At 37.2% G+C, this 19,910-nt stretch overlaps 2 protein-coding genes and 1 non-coding gene across 13 annotated transcripts; 1 reads left to right on the forward strand and 2 right to left on the reverse strand.

Moving 5' to 3' along the window:
* Positions 1-3,238: 3,238 nt before the first annotated feature.
* Positions 3,239-3,310, reverse strand: TRNAG-UCC. The gene has a single exon. It is a non-coding gene; the product is annotated as a tRNA-Gly (tRNA).
* Positions 3,311-3,359: 49 nt separating this feature from the next.
* LOC103709670 (probable pre-mRNA-splicing factor ATP-dependent RNA helicase DEAH2) lies at positions 3,360-7,686 on the forward strand. 11 transcript variants are annotated; one of them, XR_001879612.3, is made up of 4 exons: positions 3,360-3,672; positions 6,086-6,902; positions 7,026-7,170; positions 7,270-7,686. XR_001879612.3 is itself a non-coding variant. In XM_039132903.1 (3 exons), the coding sequence occupies exons 1-3, from the start codon at positions 3,541-3,543 to the stop codon at positions 6,843-6,845; spliced, it is 267 nt and encodes an 88-aa protein (XP_038988831.1). In that variant the 5' UTR covers positions 3,360-3,540; the 3' UTR covers positions 6,846-7,686. The 11 variants fall into 11 exon arrangements, 2 of the variants coding, with proteins under 2 accessions (XP_038988831.1, XP_017698942.1); XR_003386179.2 differs by having other exon boundaries at positions 7,073-7,170; XR_003386177.2 differs by having other exon boundaries at positions 6,086-6,162; positions 6,289-6,902; positions 7,026-7,686.
* Positions 7,687-8,505: 819 nt separating this feature from the next.
* Positions 8,506-18,039, reverse strand: LOC103709671 (protein REDUCED WALL ACETYLATION 1-like). Its single transcript, XM_008795130.4, has 16 exons — positions 17,809-18,039; positions 17,156-17,247; positions 16,704-16,844; positions 16,540-16,596; positions 16,379-16,451; positions 13,851-14,009; positions 12,000-12,149; positions 11,619-11,874; positions 11,398-11,519; positions 10,066-10,152; positions 9,876-9,964; positions 9,720-9,782; positions 9,523-9,579; positions 9,288-9,384; positions 9,040-9,198; positions 8,506-8,915 (listed from the first exon to the last, which is right to left on the reverse strand). Exons 1-16 carry the CDS (start codon positions 17,839-17,841, stop codon positions 8,910-8,912), a joined length of 1,641 nt encoding a protein of 546 aa, XP_008793352.1. The 5' UTR covers positions 17,842-18,039; the 3' UTR covers positions 8,506-8,909.
* Positions 18,040-19,910: the final 1,871 nt, after the last annotated feature.

Raw genomic sequence — 19,910 nt, forward strand, 5'->3', positions numbered from 1 at the left:
AATGTTGCATAAATTGACTCGTTAATCCTATGATGTGTACTTCTGTTGGAAGAAAGGCTTCTAGTACCATGAGATAGGATTTAATGGCAAGTCTAACTCCGTTTGAAAGAGATGGATTCAAAGCAACAAGCCTGTTCATTACTTAGTCACTACATGTAAGCTATCAACAAAGCAAATGAAACATAAAAAAAACAAGCCATAGGCTCTCCAAGCTGTTATAAAAAAGGAATAAGAAAGAAAGGAAACCAAACACAGACAAAATATTTTCTCACCAAATTCTCCAACATAAGAAGTTTTCACCACTTCGACACTATAGCCTCAAATGCTACAACCACAGAAGACAAAGAAGAGACACACGGTCGCCGCTAAAGCGAGCGTCTCAAACGCCACCACGAAGGCCCACAGGATGTCGTCGATGAACGAAAAGCCGATCCCCGGCCACCGGGACACCGTGCCGGCCCAACTTGGGGCGAGACCGGAGAGGTCGAACGACGGCCACCGGAAGATGGAGCTTGGCGTGCTCCAATTAGAGTTGGAGATGCTGTCTACAATCCACCGGAGTATTGATTGAGGTGATGAAGCGCCTCCCATCTCCCGCTGTCGCCGTCCTCTACTGGTCTTGGAGCTGATATTTGTGGTCGAAGGTTGGTTCGGTGAATATAGTGGGTGTTAATATCTCGCTTGGGGTCACCGGCTCGTATTACGAAGAGTGTGTCTTCACTACGAAGTTTTGTCGAGTTATTGCTTTCAGGGAGTCCTCTTTCATTTTCAAGCACATCAATCGCTATTATCTTCTTTTTTTGACTTCTTGCTAGGATTTTTGTAATAGATATGAGCATCCAGCAAAATATTTAAAAGGAGCAAGGCATTCAAGGCATCCAATTTAAGTGGATGCAGATCATATATTGGCATCATAAAATTGGTGATAGTAATTGATGTGGCCCAAATCTAACCAACCAACCATAGATTGATAGCATGGGCCAGTTTTAGTTGGAGTAATATAAATGGACACTTCCAGATAGAAAATGTAAGGCCCAATAGTCCCACATCAGAAAGACTCGTTCCAGAGCCTGAGCATATGAGGCGGGTGTCTCCTAATCCTGCAGACGCGTTTTGGGTGGAAAACAAAATCGGGGAGGGGTGAAGGACGCTTGCGTGAAGCCCCAGAACCGGACAATATCTGGCAGGGGAGCCCCGTGTTCTCCCCTCATGTGGCTCCCACGTGGGCACTGGGTGCCTCACGTGCCCCGAGGAGGCGAGGGCGTGACATTTGGTATCAGAGCCGAGGACAGCTCTTGTCCGATGGTGGAAAGGGTGTAAGGCCCAATAGTCCCACATCGGAAAGACTCGTTCCAGAGCCTGGGCATATGAGGCGGGTGTCTCCTAATCCTGCAGACGCGTTTTGGGTGGAAAACAAAATCGGGGAGGGGTGAAGGACGCTTGCGTGAAGCCCCAGAACCGGACAATATCTGGCAGGGGAGTCCCGTGTTCCCTCCTCATGTGGCCCTCACGTGGGCACTGGGTGCCTCACGTGCCCCGAGGAGGCAGGGGCGTGACAGAAAAAGCTTAAAAATAGTTCTCCACCTAACTTAAAACTCTCAAAATATCATATATGCATCTCGTGTTATTCTACATAATGCTCTACTCTCTTTTCTTCTATTCCCCAGATCTCTTGTTTTCTTTTTTTTGCGTGCAGACAAGCACTTTGCCTTCTATCATAGTGGATTGATCAGCATTTTCCACATCTCCAAATCATTAGACCGTATTTTGACAACAACAATAATAATATGAGTTAAAAGATGACACGAGTAAGTGCTTAAATTTTTTTTTATTTTTTTTGGTCTTATTTTGTTTGGGTTACTCTTATGTTTTACTTTTCTCATTATATTGTATTCTGATCTTATTTGCTTGTGAAATATGGGTGGACTGCTCCCTTTTCACTTTCTTTCAGAAAAATGTTTGAAATTATGTATAGCATTCATCGGCAAAGCAGGATTTGAATTGTATTTCAGAAACACATACATTTCATATCGTAGAGCAATGATCTATATTTGGTATAAAGTTTTTGGATGTGCCTTTTCTTTTCGGGATGGTGAACTCTATCCAATAGAGTGAGGAGGTTGCACACATCTCTACCATTTTAATGCAAATATTTTTTTAGAAACAAGCATATGTCCCACCAACATTGTTTTTTTTAAAAAAAGTTTGCCCACATCTCCACTGTTTGATGCATGCTAACCACGCGATTGATAAAGCCTATGAGTCCATTATTACTTATGTTGAGATAATTCTCTTATAAACTATTCCGAGAGGATATATTTTTCTACCAAAATATAGATTAAAAAAAGCATAAGTAGAGAATCTTACAATGATCTCTACAATTTGTTAAGGCTTACCATGTTTTTTATATAGCAATGCTACAGGGCTCCTGCTATATTCATATGAACAATTTGTTTCTTATAAAATAAAAAGGGATCAACATAGCTTGTAAGATTTACTGTCTGATATGGTAGGTGAGATGTTTATGGAGTTGCTAAATCAGCAATTATAAGTCTAATGGATTTTATATCTTAAAATGGACTGATCAAAATAAAATGTTTTCAAACTAAAAATTTTGACTAGGTGTATCGTATAATCTAAAAAAAATAAGATAATATAATTACTATAGAAACCAAGATCTAATTTTGTAAATAAATTTTATTTTAGTATTATTATCTTGAAATTTCTAATCTCTTTGAATGAGAAAATGAAAGTAAAATAAAACTTGCATGATAGTTTGAATCATCTTTTGTGAGAGTAAATTAGCTTAGAGCATTGCTTTCAAATTCATTATTTTACTTTTAGAGATTCAAGGTGATCGTGCTGAAAAAAATTCTTATTTCTCTATAATCAAATCATAAGGAGAATATTGTTGTTGATAATGTGCAAATATTATAGGATGAGATTCATATGCAAACTTGATTGATTAATGATAATGATGATAGTAATAATATAAACCAACCATAGTTAAGCATACGGGAAAGTATTATTCTAGATCCTATAATTACCATGTATTTGGTAGGTGTAAAAAGAGTAAAGAATTTTTTACATATATGCCCTCTAAAATATATAAAATTGTATTAATACTCTCGTCTTTTAAATATTAAAAATATAAAAAAACCAATTATAACGTTTTTTAAATAAAATTTATATATATTTTTTTAATAAAATAACAAAAACAAAGCCATCCTAAAAAACTTGCGTCTGCCGGGAGTCGAACCCGGATCTATTGCTTGGAAGGCAATTATCCTAACCGTTGGACTACAGACGCTGACGTTCTTGGTGGTGTTTATTCATATTAATATTATTGTCGATGAATTATGAGGGTTTCCGGGGATTGAACCCTGGCATGTCGACGGAGAGAAGCGGAAGGTGAGCCTCGTCGTCGTGGTGGACGAGACCTCCGTCTTGGCGAAGCTGGTCAAGGCTAATGGAGCCTTCTCCCAGATGGCCTCCGCCTTTCTGGTGATCAACCGGTGAACTGGTCGCCCCTACTATAAGATGTACTCCGAGATCTTGGAGAATAGGAAGACCATCCCGGTCTGGGAGCAAAAGGGGGAGTTCTTGCAGGCGCTCCAGGCCAACCAGACGCTGATCCTCGTCGGAGAGAGCGGCAGCGGGAAGACCACCCAGGTTAGTGTCTATGGAAAAAAAGTTAAAGTTTTTTCCCCACCCATCTTTTTATTGCCAGTTCTATCATGACGTTAAGGATTTTGTGCAAAGAACTCCTTTTTATTTCGTGATAGTAATGTTGGAGGGCTAGAGTTGCGTTGTGGTTGGGTCTTGGAAGGTTTTATCTTTACTGTTTCTGCTTGAAAACTTTTTGCCACTGGAAGTTCTCAAGGCACTGCCAGGCCCTGCTTTCCTGTAAAGGAAAAGGAACGATTTGAGCTGTTGGTAACTTTCGAAGCGGGGGAATGAGGGACTTTGTTGGATATTGATATTTGAATCCTGATTTTCATTTTATGTTTTCAAAATGATTCATATAAGGATTTATTTTCTCGGTATAAGTAATTCTCTGGATTGCACAGGAGATATTTCACTATAAGTGTATTATTTTGTCTTAAGTTCCATCATCAGCGTTGGTATTGTAGGTAGATAATGTGGTGTAATTGTTTTAATGTTTGTGCAGTCCATGGTTTAAATGTTCTAAACACTGTTAAGTGATAGATCCTAAATGGAAAAAAAGGATAGTTGAAGACTTACTGATGCATCTGGGAAACTTCTTGCTTGAAATGACATTGTACATGTGGGGAAGATAGAGTGCAATAGACTCGAAAAGAAGAAATTTGGATTGTCTTCATGCTGGAATAGATGTAATCACATTTTTAACTCCAGATTCGGTGGTTGTTGGGCGAAAAATTACTGAATAATCAAGGAATAAATCAAGTAACTTTGGCACATATCCAGATCCCAACGCGAGCTTCTAGCGAAGCTTATACATCTAAATATATTGTCATAATGTCTGAGCATTTGGAACTTACAAAAAGGTTGCATATGTGTGTTCTAATTAAGTAAGTTGGTCTTTGGTCTTTATCCATGTCTAATAATTGTAAATAAGCCTCTTTTCATGAAAAATCTCATCTAACTGGGATATGCTATTTGTAAAAGTGCATGAGGGATAAGGATTGTCCAACACTGAAAGTGCCCTGCACCCCCCCCCCCCCCCCCCCCAAACCCAAAACAGAAAAAAAAATATCTCGTAGCTATCAACTGACCCCCTCTTTTGTTGCAATTGGAGAAAGGAGGGGAAGTTAATTTCTTGTACATAAACATCAGGGACTCAAATGTTACTACAGGGTTTTATTACAAGTTAGTGTTGATTCACAGCTTCTACTAAGACATGTAAGGAGGTCAACTTCTTGTACAAGTAGTATGCTGAAGTTCAGGGAAAAAAGTTAGAAAAGAAAACTTTCTAACGCCCTGTTCGAAGCATGCTGCTACCCTCTTCCGCACGTACCATCGCTCTTTAATAAAAGTTGTGCTGCATAAAATATTTTCTTCCAATCCTTGGAATCTTACTCTTGCTTTACCTTTACTTGAAATGATTAAGAAATTGATTGGTGCACCTCTTCTAGGGCTTAGGTTGTGTGACTGGTTGGCCCAAACCTTGGGACTGGTCTACAGAGTCTGCTAAAATGCCTACATAAGTAGGTTGAGAATTACATGATCCAAGAACACAATAATCTGTAACTTAATTCAAGGAAACCCTCTCCATATCTCTTCCTGACAATCAAAACATGACAATACCATTAAGCAAGAGAGGAGAGGGAAAGAGAGAAGAGGTGACTTTATTGGTGGTGAGACAGTGTGAACCCATAGCATTGGCCATGGCGGCTTGTGGCTATGGCCAGAGGGTCAAGTTTAGCTATTGCCTCTCCTTTTTCTTTTTCTATAGAATCAATCCTTGTGAGAAGCAATTATTGCTGTTGTGGCCATTGTTATGCTAAGGAAGAAATGGATTCTTTGGATTTTTTTTTTGGGGGGTGGGGGAGGGGGTGGGGGAAGCACCATGATCTCCTACATTCTTGTGTCCCATTATTGACATTTTAGCAAATGGCATAGATTGGTGCAATCACCTTAAATAACTATATGGATCTAGTGGATGGACATTTTTTATATGCAGCCTATTTTCATTATAGGTGTTGGAGAAAAAATTATAATATATAAAACAACATTGGTTTCACTAATTTTTGTATTAAAATCATATAGGTGATTTTATATTTGAGAGCAAGTACAGAATTACACTGTACCTTTGATTGATTAAGAGTTATAGATTTTATCTGTGCTTTCCTAAGACATGGTAGCAAGTTTTCTTAATTATGCATTTAGTTAAATCTTATCTATCAAATTGGTTCAATATCTTACTTTCTGTCACCTTTTCTAGTGGCCAGGACCAGAATTAGGTGGAGAGACTTAGTGTTAGGACGCTGCTATGCCTATTTGTGCTTTTAAGTTTCTGTGAATATTTGATGATTTAATGATTTCTGTTAATATGTATCGGTTCCTTTGTGAGTTGGATATAAGAAAATTTATAACAATGCAGGTTAAGATTCTTTTTCACTTGTTAGATGGAAAGATCTTTAGAGACAAATGGCTGGACAACATAACAATTTTAATCTTGTAAGTATATCATTATCTTTGTCCAATGTTGCTTTTAAATTATCATTTAGTAGTGATAAAGACTTTAGTGCATGAAGATGCCCTTCATCCCCTCAACTATTTTACATCTATTTGGTTTTTAACAAGGACCTGCATGTTGCATAGCGGCAGTTTCTTAAGGGGTTTAGGCTTGCAAATGCTGGACCAATGACTCATATATATTATGTAGATGATTCTCTTTTTTCCAATTCTTTTAAGGTTAGAAAGATTGTGAATGTAAAGTCATATGGGGTATGTTTCAACTATTTGTGATGATTAAAGATTTTTTTTACTTGTGGAGTCGATAATATGCTACTTTTCTTACTATTAAAATGTATGCAAAGTTATCATTTTTATTTTGTTTTTTGAATGCTTAAGGTCAGGCACCATTTTCTTTTTTGCCATTTAGAATTCTTGATTCCCTCACACAATATGATGTACATAACATTTATGGACCTTGGGTTCGGGGAATGGTGATTGTTTGCTATAGCATCGTTGGTCTAAATTACCGATGCAAGGAATGATGTGGTTGAACAGATTCCCAATCTGTTTTGGAGGCTGATTACTTAGGCAAGTTCCCAATGGTTGCTTGTACCCAACCTTGCAGAGTTGCTTTAATCTGTCTCCTGTCGAGTTGCTCAGGAGATGGATGCAACAGTTGGTGAAGAAGTTCGTTACAACATCCGTTTTGAAGATTGCAGTAGCCATAAAACTATTCTGAAGTAAGCTTCCACCGTCCTTGGTACATCATCAAAAACAATGATCTGGATCCTTTGTTATTTTGTGAATACTTTCCTTTTTATGATTCCTTTTTTTTTCCTATTCTGTGGCCATATTATTGTCAGGTCCATCAATCTCAAGTTTGTTCATCTTTTGTCCAAGCTGGTGTCAGGTACTCGACCCGGTATGCTTTTTAAGAGAAGCAACGGCTGATCCACTCATTGAAAGCAAAAGATCAAACACAGCTCAAATTGTACCTAATTGACTAATGTAGCTATCTTTTACGATGTTTAAATTTGGAAAGCTAATGGGTTGAAATTTGTATGATTTGCTATTTTTTGATTGGTTCCTTGATAATATTTTGTTTAGGCATGACAATAAAGGGCAAAATGATTTCAAAGAGGGAGAGCAAGACCAACACAACAAGATTTGTAGCTTGTAATTGCTGTCATGATTGGCATTCCATCAAACATGAATTCTTGTTTAGTGGAGTCCACAGATACTCGAAATCTTCTTTCTTCTTTATGAAGACAAGGTCGCTCTTACTCCTCTTTGGACATCGCAGATGTTTTTAGTGTGGAAGAATGCTGATGGCTCCTTGTTGCAAATGTGGGTGCAAGTCAAGATGGGCCTCATATAGCGGATCCATTGTGTCTTGTTTTCTCGTGCTGCACATATTGCAGCTTGCTGATGGTGAACTGCCTATATGTCTAAACTTTAAGAAACCATTCATGAATCTATGATTTATGTGCTACGGTAAAACGTAAGGAGCCTTGGAACTTTTAATGTTTAATTTTAAGGTAGAAGGCTGTTATGTGTTTCTTTTGCCCTAATGATGCACAACTAAGTTTACTACCTCGCTGTGGGCTACTTGTATCATAACAGAAACGTGTGGGGCAGATGAGTTGGAATTAATGAGAATTAATGATTGTTGCATCACTTTGGATTGCCCGTGGAAAAATTAACCATACTTGATAATTTGTTAATATACAATTTATTTGATTTGCGTAATTTTTTTTCTTCATTGAAATATTTTTGGAAAAACTGGTATGTAAGTATATAATGCATGGGAAAAATTATTTTTACATATTTAATTAATAATAAAAAATAGTATATTTTTAAATGATTTATATTTAGCTTAACATTTATTTTTTGAAATTAATTATATATAATATTCATTATATTCTTAATAAAAAAATTACTCTAATTTATCTAAAACTTAAAAATATTTTTGAAAAAATTATTTTTCTATCTTTTTTCATTAAAAACTTCAACCAAATATTATTTTTTTTATTTTTTATTATACCATACATTCCTTTCTCCTCTTTCTGCGAACCACGTGAGCCCATAATATAATAACTAAAGCAATTTTATACAGGAAAGCTCCTGAAGAAAATTATTGGAAGTTGGAAGACCAGGTTTCAAGAAATACTTTTTTCCTGTTTAAGGGTCCCAGTATGACCGGACTCTTGCCAGTTTACGAGTGTGCGAGTTCCATCGACTGTCTGCTTCTCAGTAGCGCAACACAATGATCCACATAAAAGCTGAAATCTTCATGCAGCCTAAAAACATAGGCAAAAGCAACACAAAGTGGTGGAGAGGCCATTGAGAACACTGTTGCATACGAATAAAGTCACGGCGGCTGTCCCAGTCATTCAAACGCTCGCTATATTCAAGACAACGGAACTTTAACAATCCCCACCACAATTCTCGGAGGATTTTTAAGCTATACTTTACAAATTTTAAAGCGTGTAAGCTTATTGCACCACAACCCGGACCCATAAAAGAGACTACAAGGGTACTCACTCCCGCAGAATGAACACACACACGAGCACCTCATTAGGCTGCCAATTCCAGCACCTACTTTTCTATATAATTAATCTAGCAGCTCCATATGATACTTGACCAGCCTGTGTTCCGCTGCCCACTTTCACAAGGACATCGAAAGTACCATTTCATCCGAACGTGCTACGTCTAACAGAGTTCTTGACTCCACCAACTATAAATACTCATACCTGCATGTGATTAGAAGAAGGTAAAAAAATGTAAAGGAGCGCTCGACAAAAATAAAGTCTAATCTGCGAAAGTTTAATCAAGATTTCTTTTTTTTCATAAATATTAACAGCGAAAATATCATACCAGCATCCTTGGAACGTTTAGGAAAACGGAGGACAAGGAATATAGGATGACTGAAATGGCAGCTCCTGCAATCACGTTATTCATGAGGCGCTTGTTGTCTCTACCTGGCACAAAAGCCGTCTTCAGTGTGCTTGTCAATTCAAATAGTCTGTGCGAAACCTGCACAAGAAGAGACGGTCACACTTTCTGCTCATTCTTGACTTGAATTAAACATTTCCTGCACCGTGTTCATATTATTATTCACAGACCGCTATATATATGGCAGTTGTGAGCATGAAATTCAGCAATGGGTAGTTCGGTATGAGCGAAAACAGATATCGAGGTTGTCCATTAGGCACTCCTGACCTGCAAAATCAAAAGCAAATTTGCAGCGGGAAAGGAAAAAAGCTTCAATCAGTTGATGATCCATGAGAAAGCTAGCATACATGGACTTGCTCAAGCCCTTTGGGGAACTGCTCAACCAAGTAGGATAATTGGGCATACCTAAGCCAGATGTGGATCTGGGATATGTAGGTCTCTAATGTTATCTTTCCAAGCCACCTGATTAATTGATGACAAGGTTAATTAGGAACATGCATAGGACAAATTTCCAAAATGTAAAGGTTGCAAAGAGCTGGTCCAAATATGTTCATCCAGAAGCACAGGCTACAATTTACTGAAATATGGCAAATGTAACTTACGCAAGGAGGGTCAGAGAGCAGCTCCGAAACTGTTGTGTGAAGTTCCTCAAGCAGATGTAGACACTATATACAAGGGTAAGAAAAAAAATGCATCAGAAACTAGCATCAAGTGTTAGCAATCAAAAAATGCACGATACATAAGAGATAGGTGCATACGTTATTGGGATCCATGATGTATAAGGATGATACTTATTGTATGTAATCTTGTCCAGCTTGTAAATATACTCATACCATATATACCCAATCTGAATTAGATAAGAAAACTTGAGAGTTGAGACCAAAAAATAAAAGGTTGGACACATTAACTCATGAAAAACACAAATGCATAATAATTTATGAAAGCTACCGCCAGTGAAACTGTCACAGCACATGTCTTGACTGATATTCTTGTCCTTGTTTCAGCTTCTTCAAGTTTCTCCATCCACCTCTCAACCTGTAGCAGCAAGCACACTAAAAGTTTGGCTAAGATGCCACAAAGAAAGAAGATATAACTGAGCAGATAAATATAATATGAAAACAGAGGATCGATTGGGGAACATGTCAAACCCTTTGATTAATTTCACGATATATAATCCACCTATTAACTCACATAAATAATGAGAGAGCAAAAAAACTGGAAACACTATTTCAACTTTTATTTTTTGGCAGCCAGACTAAATAGATGAGAATAGTATGAAATAACCACCACTTCTAGTATTGTCAACTTTTTTTTTGGCAAAATCTTATTTGGTTTGGCTATATGGGGTTGGGTGGATGTTTGGGGGCATCAAGGAGAACATGCTTATACAATCCAAAGGAGTCGAAGAGCAAAGAATGATCCGGTCACCCAGGCTGCATCTTTAAGGCCTCAGCACAACTACCCTGAGCTTTGATGCGAAAATACTTAAGACACTAGTTTGAAACCAACTTGGACACCAACCTATATTGATGGCCAGGTCACAGAAACTGCAGGTTGACTGCAATTTTACTTACAGATCAGATCCTCCCACCTTTATCTTCCACCAATGTACCCTAAGCAAGTCTCTTTTTCTCCAGTAGAACACCTCAGATCTTTGATCTTATGGAAACTCAGCCACAGATCCGGTTTTAAGGCTCAGGCCTGACTGCCTCAACTAGAAGTCTAGAACATGAACAAGAGGAAGAGAGTTTGGTCAACGGCAAAGATGCTCCACTCTCCCAGTCTGGCCTTTTTTCTCTCTGTAAGTTTGTGTGGTGTGTAAGGTTATAATTCCAGAGTCACTGGCAATTTAGAATTGAATCAGGTGGATCTGAACAACCAGATCTCTGATTCATTTGATTCAAATGGTTAAAACACTTGGATCAATGGTTCAGATGTACTTTACAGAAAAGTAGATTTGGGTATAACCTGACATGCAATAAGCTTTATCATAACAGGTTGAATGGGTAGACTAGGCTGACCTGCCCAGCTTTTATAACACTGCTGGAGCAAGTTCTGCAGTGAATGTTAGTCCCATTAGAGAATAGATCTAATAAATGATTCATACCCTGGAGTGATATGCCTAAAACTTATTTGCAAGTTATTTTGTCTAATTTATAAATTCAAAAAGAATGAAGAAACACATACACAGCAAATCAGACACATTTTAAACAGAAACAACCATTGGCTACTAAAATATTTGTTTGACAATAAGAAATTCATAAGTGCACTAAAACTTACAGTTGGGTGATAATAGGCATATATCATTCCCACAATCCAAATATAGCGATCAAGCCCCGATCGGAAGTGCCATTCATGCAAACGAGGATATTTCAGTTTTGAAGGATCTGGATCGCTGTAACCTGGATATGAGTGGCTTAAGAACCTTATTCATCTTTTAGAAGAAACAAGCGGAGAAAGTCAAAAGACCAGGAAAAAAAAAAACTTTAGAGAGTACTGACCTAAAAGGAATGTTAGTGGGCTCCAAACTATATCAAAGACTTTCGGAACCTCCCAGATCAGAATAACAACCAAAAAGCAGGCAGCTATTTTTACTGCAATCACTGATCCGAGCTCATTGTATTTGTTTAGAATTCCAAGTGCCCCATAAACCATAATGGTGAAAAGAGTGTGCATGGGGCAGATGTAATACAGCATGTACTCATTATTAAGGACAATGCAGCAAAATGCCACAAAGAAATTAAGGCGCCACATCATCTGTTGAACATAGTTAGAAATTGTTAGCAGCATTCTATTCTAATAAGAAAGGAAATAACCAACTACAGTACCAGGCCCCATCACCAATGCAAGGGGGAAAAAAGTTAAAGTTTGACATATGTCACCTGCGCAAATCGTGCCAGGCTGAAATCTTTTCGGACATAATAATATGAGAAATTCCCAAAACCAGTCATCCACACATATGCGGCAATAAAAACACGAATTGCATTATATATCTCTTTTGCATTGAAGTAGTGATACATCAAAAACAGTACCTGAAAAGGAAAGGATGGTTACATTCAACTCATATATCTAACAACTAAGGCGGATAAGTCATATCTGGCAGGCTAGTTCAGTTCAGAGAGCTAGAAATTTAGACAAAGTTGTACATTATGGTTCTAGTAATTAGCTCTATTAGAAGAAAAACAAACAGTGATTAACGGGTGGACCTTGAAATTATCTTAGACATTTTCTGCTGTAAGAAAATGGAGACATCAAAAGGCCCTCCAAGATGAAGAATTCATGCATTGATGCATCTCTAACATCTAGATGTTTCTAATGTATTGATTAGAGTTGTAAACATTTGGTGTCAGAGCCAGCCCCATGTAAGGAGTTCAAATCATGGAAGGGAAGACTTATGGAAAGGGCTACTGGGAAAAGAAAGGCTAGAGTGAGAGCCACCTGTGGCCAGGGCAGCCTATTGACCAAAGTGCAACCTCCATACAGAAAGGACCACTTGCTTATCCTCAACTGAAGGTCTTCACTTGGAAAAGACTACTCAAACCAGAGAGGCAGTCTACTATGTACTTGCTTAAGTCTCCAACCTAACACATATCTAACGCCTAGGAATTTTTGGTATATCAGTTAGAGTAATGATTGTGTTCATTGAAGTCTCGCATGGTCCACGACATGGGATAGTCAATATCAGATATGTATCAGCCTAGAAACAGCCCTTTCGTAATTGGAGGAGGTCAACCGAGGCTAAAACAAAGACTAGATAGCATCGGTTTGACCAGGCCATAAACTAAATGACTTGTCTTACATCATGGCAGAAATTTTTTTAATTATCTTTTGAGCTGACTTGGCCTAGGTAGGTATAAATAACTCAATTCCATACTCTGACTTGACTGGCTCTTAAATCAGGTCCAGAGTATGCTTGATTTAGGTTTAATGCCTCTGCCTGCAACTCTTCCAGCAACTGCTGCTGGCAACATCACAGAGCCAATAGAACAGATTTATAAGTTATTTATTTCACATATAGCCTGTTTGCAAGTCGTGTTGTGTCTCCAAGAATATAAAGAATATTCTGCACATATCACACTAAAGTTTAGAAAGGACTGTGCAAAGTTGTAAGGTAATGGAACAAAGTTTATCAACATAACAGGGACGAAATCATTCAAATACTGATTACCAAAAAAATAAATAAATAAACAAGCAACTAAAATTGCCTGAATTACACATCAGATTGCTGAATAGCTTTCACATTTTGAAACAATAAAAAACTAAATATTCATGAGGAAGAAACAGTGGGGTGGTAGCCATAAAAATTTGTTTGTCTCTTGCATTTTCTAATAATAAAGGGAATGGAATGGAAGCGCAAAGCTTGCACAAGTATAGAAAAGCCATGAAATGCATTAGTAAAATGCTTTTCGCCATTCCTGCAAGCTTTTTCATATTTCCTGTTTCCCAGAGCAAAACCCTCGTTTGAGCTACTGGAGCATGTGCATGAGAACATCAGGTGCATTTTAAAAGCTCATTTCCTGCCTTTATTGCACAAACAGCTACATGCTTCCATTTTTTTTTTAAAAAAAAGCAGACTATGAAATAAACCTCTTCTCAGACATGAGATGGATTATAAAATCAACTGGCAGGATAAATTTGAATGGAGGCATCAACTTTCAAAATGAATATCCTGGTACAATTGGCAAAAAGTTAAGTTCATCGTGCAAGACAATCGTCAATAGAGAGAAACTGACCTGCATCCATCCCTTCCATTCCTCAGTCTGATGTCTATTTAGATAAAGTATGGGTTTTCCAGAGAATGGCGACTTATCTTGGTGGATTTTAAAAGAGGTCATTGCTGAGACTATGATGAGAAGAAAGTAAAGAAAAAGAAAAAGATCTCGGCTGTAACTCTGCAAACAGGAAAAATGTTAAAAAATGAACATTGTTAGCAAATCTATAACAAATTTTACAACTATATCACAAAACCACAATTCACTGCTGTAATTTTTTCCCAGATTTGTAGTTAAATAAGAAAAAATCAATAAATCAGTCAATAACATGCTCCATTTCAGATGAACTTATCAAAGAATTAGTTAACAATTCAAGAAAATTGGGGTAAAATATATAAACTAATAGAATAGGATGGATCATTATCTCTCAACACTACAAGGCAAAAGGAGAGAAAAAACAAAGCCTAATTCTGAAAAACTAAATATTCCACGATCTTGATACCCGGGCAATCTCAAACATGAATCCTTCCCCACTCCAAGATAAAAAAATTCCAAGTTTGATGCTCTCCAAAAAAGAAAAGAAGAGAAAACATTCCAAGTCGGAACCCTGGTAACTGCTTATATCTCTTTCACTGCCTTTCTCCATGTTCTTTCCGCTCTCCTCTTTTTTCCCCTCAAGTGCATCGCACATGTCTTTTGCTTGTTACAAAGGAGGTTTTAATGGTAGTGAAGTGCCCTTTTTATGGTGTTTGGTGAAATATTTGAAGTAAAAGGATACAAAGCCACCTGTCCATAAATCATACCAGAGTCGTTCTGGATCCAACTGCATTCCGGCGCAGGGGACTAGCCATGTAACATTGCAACTTGTTTGTTATTCTAACATGAGAACTATGGTTACTCTATTCGGTTCAAGCCTGCCAGAAGTAGAGTATAGACCTACTCAGGTTTTCTCTGCTTAATCTGGGCCCAAATAAGAGTTTTTGAGGGACTACAGTTTGTTTATTTGAACATCTCCAAGCTTTATCTAAAAAGATTAAAACACTTATTAAGGAGTTTTTGGATCGAATAATGTAGTAATGAAGTTATTGCAAAAATAATAGTCTATTAACTTTTAAGGGTAAAAATTTTAGCCTAGCAGTTGTCACCTCTGTAACTGCCTATGTATTTGCAATTCGAGGAAATAACTTCAAATCGCACATTATGCCCAAGAGCAATTTCTCCTATAAATAACTATTTAATGGGAGGATTTGTCTTCTTTTGTAGCAATTTTTGCTAGCTAAAGATGAAACCTAACCTTTAATAGGGCAAAACTAAGGTTGAATTTAATCTTTAATAAGCCATCAACCATGTTGCTGTTCATGCAGATATAAAAAGTTTAAGCTAGCCCATCAAGATTGTTAAAAATGTTAAAGTGGCTCTGATCCAATAACAATTCATGATATTTAACTGACCTTGTGAAAAAATGTGAACAGCAACATCTTACTATGCATTTTACTAAATACCGTATCACATTAGTTTGTTAAGGTGGTGTTTTGCACAAGATGTTGCTTGTTAGTGACAAGAAACCAACATAGTTGGCAACTAGTTACCTTAGTTCATTTAGTAGGCATGCAATCATGAAATCATGCAGATGGTTGCTCTGTTTTCTTGATGCCTCTTTTTTCTTTCCAAGTAATTCAGATACAGTGGTGAACAGGTCTCTCTGAACAAGGCCACTCATGGACGAGATTTGTCTTTTGTGTTGCCTCGCAACAAATTGTATCCACCCATGTAAAGCATCATACCCGTGCACTACTTTCCCTTGGGCATGAGACCATACAAAAGTGGATGAGATGGCTTCAAAAATGTAGTGCAGACAGCAAATTTGATGCCCACATAAAGATTTTACATGCACATCTGCAGGGTAAAGGTACACATATAGCTTCTCTATTTTCTCTAGATGTAATATGATGCCTTTGTTTTCTTTTACTTTCAATAGAAGTAGCCATTACCAAGATATAAGTCCATTTTTTAGGTTGGCACACAATTTTCAATTGAATGCATTTCCATATATCAGATAGTGCCTTTCTTTTTGCAATCTGAAATCTTTCCAGGACTAGAAAATGTGCCACTTTAGGTTATGTCAATACTTCATGCATGGGGATATGTATTCATGTGTGGGATGCTTAACACTAAAGGACAATGCCAACCAATTGCTATCAGAATAAGCAACTATAGATTGGGTTTATAAGATTTCAAGTGCTCTTCTAAGGGAAAATTAATTCATATTACATTATTAGAATGAATTAATAGCATTTAAATTTGAGAACCCTGAAATAACACATCATATGCTGTCTTATTTAAAATATGGGCATTAATAATGAAAAATGACAAGATCAGAAGGAATAGGTAAAGAGCAGCATCGGTAGACAAAGGCTTTTGCATCCTTTACGCAGATCATAATGATCATTCTAAAAACAAAATAGAAAATACAAAGATATCCAAATTTCATATATTACTCTTGCGAATTAGAACATATGGTTTCTGTTGATTAGGAGCTAAAACAGCACCTTTTTTGACTCTCCAAGAAGATTTGTCCGATCACATATGAAAAAATAGACCAAATAAGCTCCAAATTCGGAACTGAAAAATTATGAGAATAAATCAGTCACAACAATCTCCAACTTGATAAGTGTTTATGCCTTCAACATAACATAAAAGCTTCACTTACATCGCCCTCAACGTTAACCGATGCTCTAGCAAGAATGCCTCATCCATCAGACAAAATCTGAACAGCTCCAGGATGCATAAACAAATGTGGTCAGGGTTTGCCATGACACACAACACAGTTCCTTGGTTGCAGTAGTGAGAAGTAAAGAAAAATTTATGACCTACCTTAAAAGGGGCGATGTGGCAGACACTTGGAGTGCTTTCGGATATGCTGCTTGAAGACCACCCTCTAGTAATGAAGCTCGATCATCTTCCCTATTTGGCTCATTGTCTAACACAACCAAATTGATGTCTGAATGTCTGCCACTATAAAAAGGAAAAAAAATCAAGAGATGCGCCATTTAAGCTGATAGCAGATATAACATATCAGGACATGCCATTTAAACTTTTTCCAAGTTTACTTTTGCCTCATCATAATACAAGAAACGGTACTACCTTATCAGCATAAGATGAATTGTTATTCGAGAGGAAGAGCTAATTAAATATTGGATAATAGCTGGTGATGCTACAGAACCGCATTTAAATGGAACTAGATCAAGAATCACAATCTCAGAGAGTTGAACAATCTTCACTAAGGTAACGTAAACTATAATCCATGTCAATAGAATATAACTCACACTTTTGGAGAAGCCGAACTTTTCCTGTATTCCAGTAATTCTGAATATATCCATGCCACGAAAACAGGGATGAATCCAAGCAGAAACGATACCTGCCCCATAAACAAAGCTAACTTATGTCAAAAGAAAATGGCTCTTTCAGTGAACTACCACTACATTCAACAAGCAGACTAGAAAGGCGGTCCCGAATTGTCAATTAAATTAAAAAAAAAATATCTATTGCCATACTTAAAATCCGAGAAAAAACAAAGCATTGTCGAATATCCCAAAAGGGGCGCGCGCGGGGGCGCGGGGGGGGGGCTTCAGAAAACAAATCCTAAACACGCACTAACTCATCAGAAAGTCGCCTTTTTTCCTCCCCAGTTCAGCTGAAACCCTAAATACCTCACTAACTGTTTAAACAACCAAAAATTTCGCTTTAGACTGCCAAGTGTCATCAAACGAGCAACTAATACTCGCATTCCGTGCACTGGTCTCGTTCCAAAACCCTAGAAATCCCAAGAATCCTTTTCTAACTAATATCTAATGGACTCACAAGGAATGTAGGCTGGAAATCAAAATAAAAATTATCGAAACGATGTTCACGGCCAAAATTTCCAAGTAAATCGGAGATTCGAAGCAAGGACGAGTTAGATCTCCTGGAGTTCGCGTACCTGGCCGGGTGCGATCGGTCCTGCGATCTCCATTAACGATGGTCCCGGAGATTAGCTTGCAATCCTACAACGAGATGCGGTCCAAATCCACGAGCATTCCCAAGATCGCTCCTCGGATAACCAGATCCGAGGGGGGAGAGGGGGGGACCCTAGCTTCTTGGAGAAGAGTGACGAAAGAGAAAAACAAACGAAAAATAGAAAAAAAAATGGTCCGAAAAATAATTAAGCGCGTTCTCGGCTGGTGTTTGGATTTAAAGGAGTTGGCTCAGCGGCGGCCAGGATGGCTGCGAGAAGAACACTTGAAAAGAGACCAGAAAAATATTAACCCACTCACTAGTAAAGGGTCCTGGTAGTGGGGCCCGCGAGAAGTTATGAGTAGAGTCTGGTGTGCTTCTACGAGTAGGGTTTTTTTTCGGTGCCGTTAGATGCTTGGTTAGGCGAATGCAGACTAGGCAACCACTAACCAGCGGCGGTACGGAGGAGGAGGTCGGTGGCGTGGAGAGATTTACAGAAATGCCACTGTCGGCTTACGGTTGTGTGTGCCGTCTGTGGTAGGTAGATTAACCGGAACCGACATATAAGACGTAGGAAGAAAGTAAAGTTGGAGCCGGTTTGAGGAAGAAGGGTGCAAAATACGTTGCACTGTACATTTGTATACGTTGGCATCGGTGTGCGCCATTATTTCTCGTTCTTTTGTATTATTTTGCCTCTTTTCTACATTATTAGTCTATTGTCAGAACTCGCTTTTTAAAAAATAATAACTGCTCCTTGCAATCTTTTTTTTAAAAAATAAAAAATATTATTTTATTTAAATGAAGGTGGAAAATAATGGCTATTAATTAGGCTTCGTTTGGTAGAGTTTTTGAGGGGTCAAAAAGCACTTTCTGACTCTCCAAAAGTAATTTTAGATGAACTAGAAGTGCTTGGTAAAAAAATTGGAAAGCTGTTTTAGTTTTGCTAGAGCTTCTCTGAAAAAGTACTTTTAGGCTCCGTCAGAAAGCTAATTTTTTTTTTTTGGATCAAAATACTAATGAATCTAATAATTACACAAAATAATAATATTAATATATAATGATAATAATTATAATATTTTATATCTTTATTATTGTATTATACTATAAATAAAATATTATATTACATTATATATAATACATTAAATATATTATGTTATATAATATCAAATTATATTATATTATTATGCTATAGTATACAATATTATATCACTATATTATAATAATATTATATTATATTTATAGTAATATTATACTATATTATATATTTATGTATTAATCTATATTATATTTTATTACGTTATGTTGTATAATACTATGCAATGTTCTTTAGGAATCTAGGATCGTTTTATCATACCAAAAATAGTTTTTTATAAAAGTCCTACTTCAAAAAGTTCTACCGCCAACAACTCTGCCAAACGGGCCTTAATCAACCATCTATAAATAATCTTCTGCAAGTGAGTATAGAGCATGAGTATAGAGCATGAGCGATGCATACGAGGGGATGCATGGATGACTATGACCATATGAAATAGAAATTTATCTAATAAATACATTCACACTTTTATTTGTAGCTGGTGCGTTCTTTTTGTTTTTTTTTTTTTTTCTTCTTTTAGTGCGTTCTTTTTGTTTTTTTTTTCTTCTTTTAGAAGTGCTGAACTAACGGGATTCATTTGTATGAAAAAAGTAGTATAGACAGACGTGCGGTGTTTTTACGTGGAGAAGGACTTGGGTGTTGCGAATGAATTTGCATTATAGTAGAATATGTGCACTAGAAAAAGAGCAAACCTTTTAAGCAAAAAAAAAAGGAGCAAATCTTGATTTTTCTAAACTCCATTCCCTCCAGCATCTCCTTCAACTCACCCGTGCTTAGCATCATGGGAACCTTAATGGGTGCTGTGATAATTAGTTCACATATTCTTGTGATCTTTTAGGGTTCGTTCGGTTCGCGAAAAGTATTTTTCCTCCTAGGAATAAGATTTCTGAAAAGCAGATTTCTAAAAAGAGAATGCCTATGAAAGTACTTTTGGCATGTTTGGTATACCATGGGAAAGTGACAAATTTCTAAAGTGCTTATGTTTGGTTGACTAT

This window comes from Phoenix dactylifera, chromosome 13 (genome assembly GCF_009389715.1).
Source record: "Phoenix dactylifera cultivar Barhee BC4 chromosome 13, palm_55x_up_171113_PBpolish2nd_filt_p, whole genome shotgun sequence".
NCBI lineage: Eukaryota > Viridiplantae > Streptophyta > Magnoliopsida > Arecales > Arecaceae > Phoenix > Phoenix dactylifera.

Coding starts and splice junctions, on each gene's coding strand:
- LOC103709671 (XM_008795130.4), bottom strand. CDS start 17,841: ATGGAGATCGCAGGACCGATCGCACCCGGCCAG. Junction 12,150..13,850: donor AATGGAAGGGATGGATGCAG/GTCAGTTTCTCT, acceptor TTTCCTTTTCAG/GTACTGTTTTTGATGTATCA. Junction 9,965..10,065: donor CTGTGACAGTTTCACTGGCG/GTAGCTTTCATA, acceptor TATCTAATTCAG/ATTGGGTATATATGGTATGA.
- LOC103709670 (XM_039132903.1), top strand. CDS start 3,541: ATGTACTCCGAGATCTTGGAGAATAGGAAGACCATCCCGGTCTGGGAG. Junction 3,673..6,085: donor GCAGCGGGAAGACCACCCAG/GTTAGTGTCTAT, acceptor ATAACAATGCAG/GTTAAGATTCTTTTTCACTT. Junction 6,163..6,787: donor AACATAACAATTTTAATCTT/GTAAGTATATCA, acceptor CCAACCTTGCAG/AGTTGCTTTAATCTGTCTCC.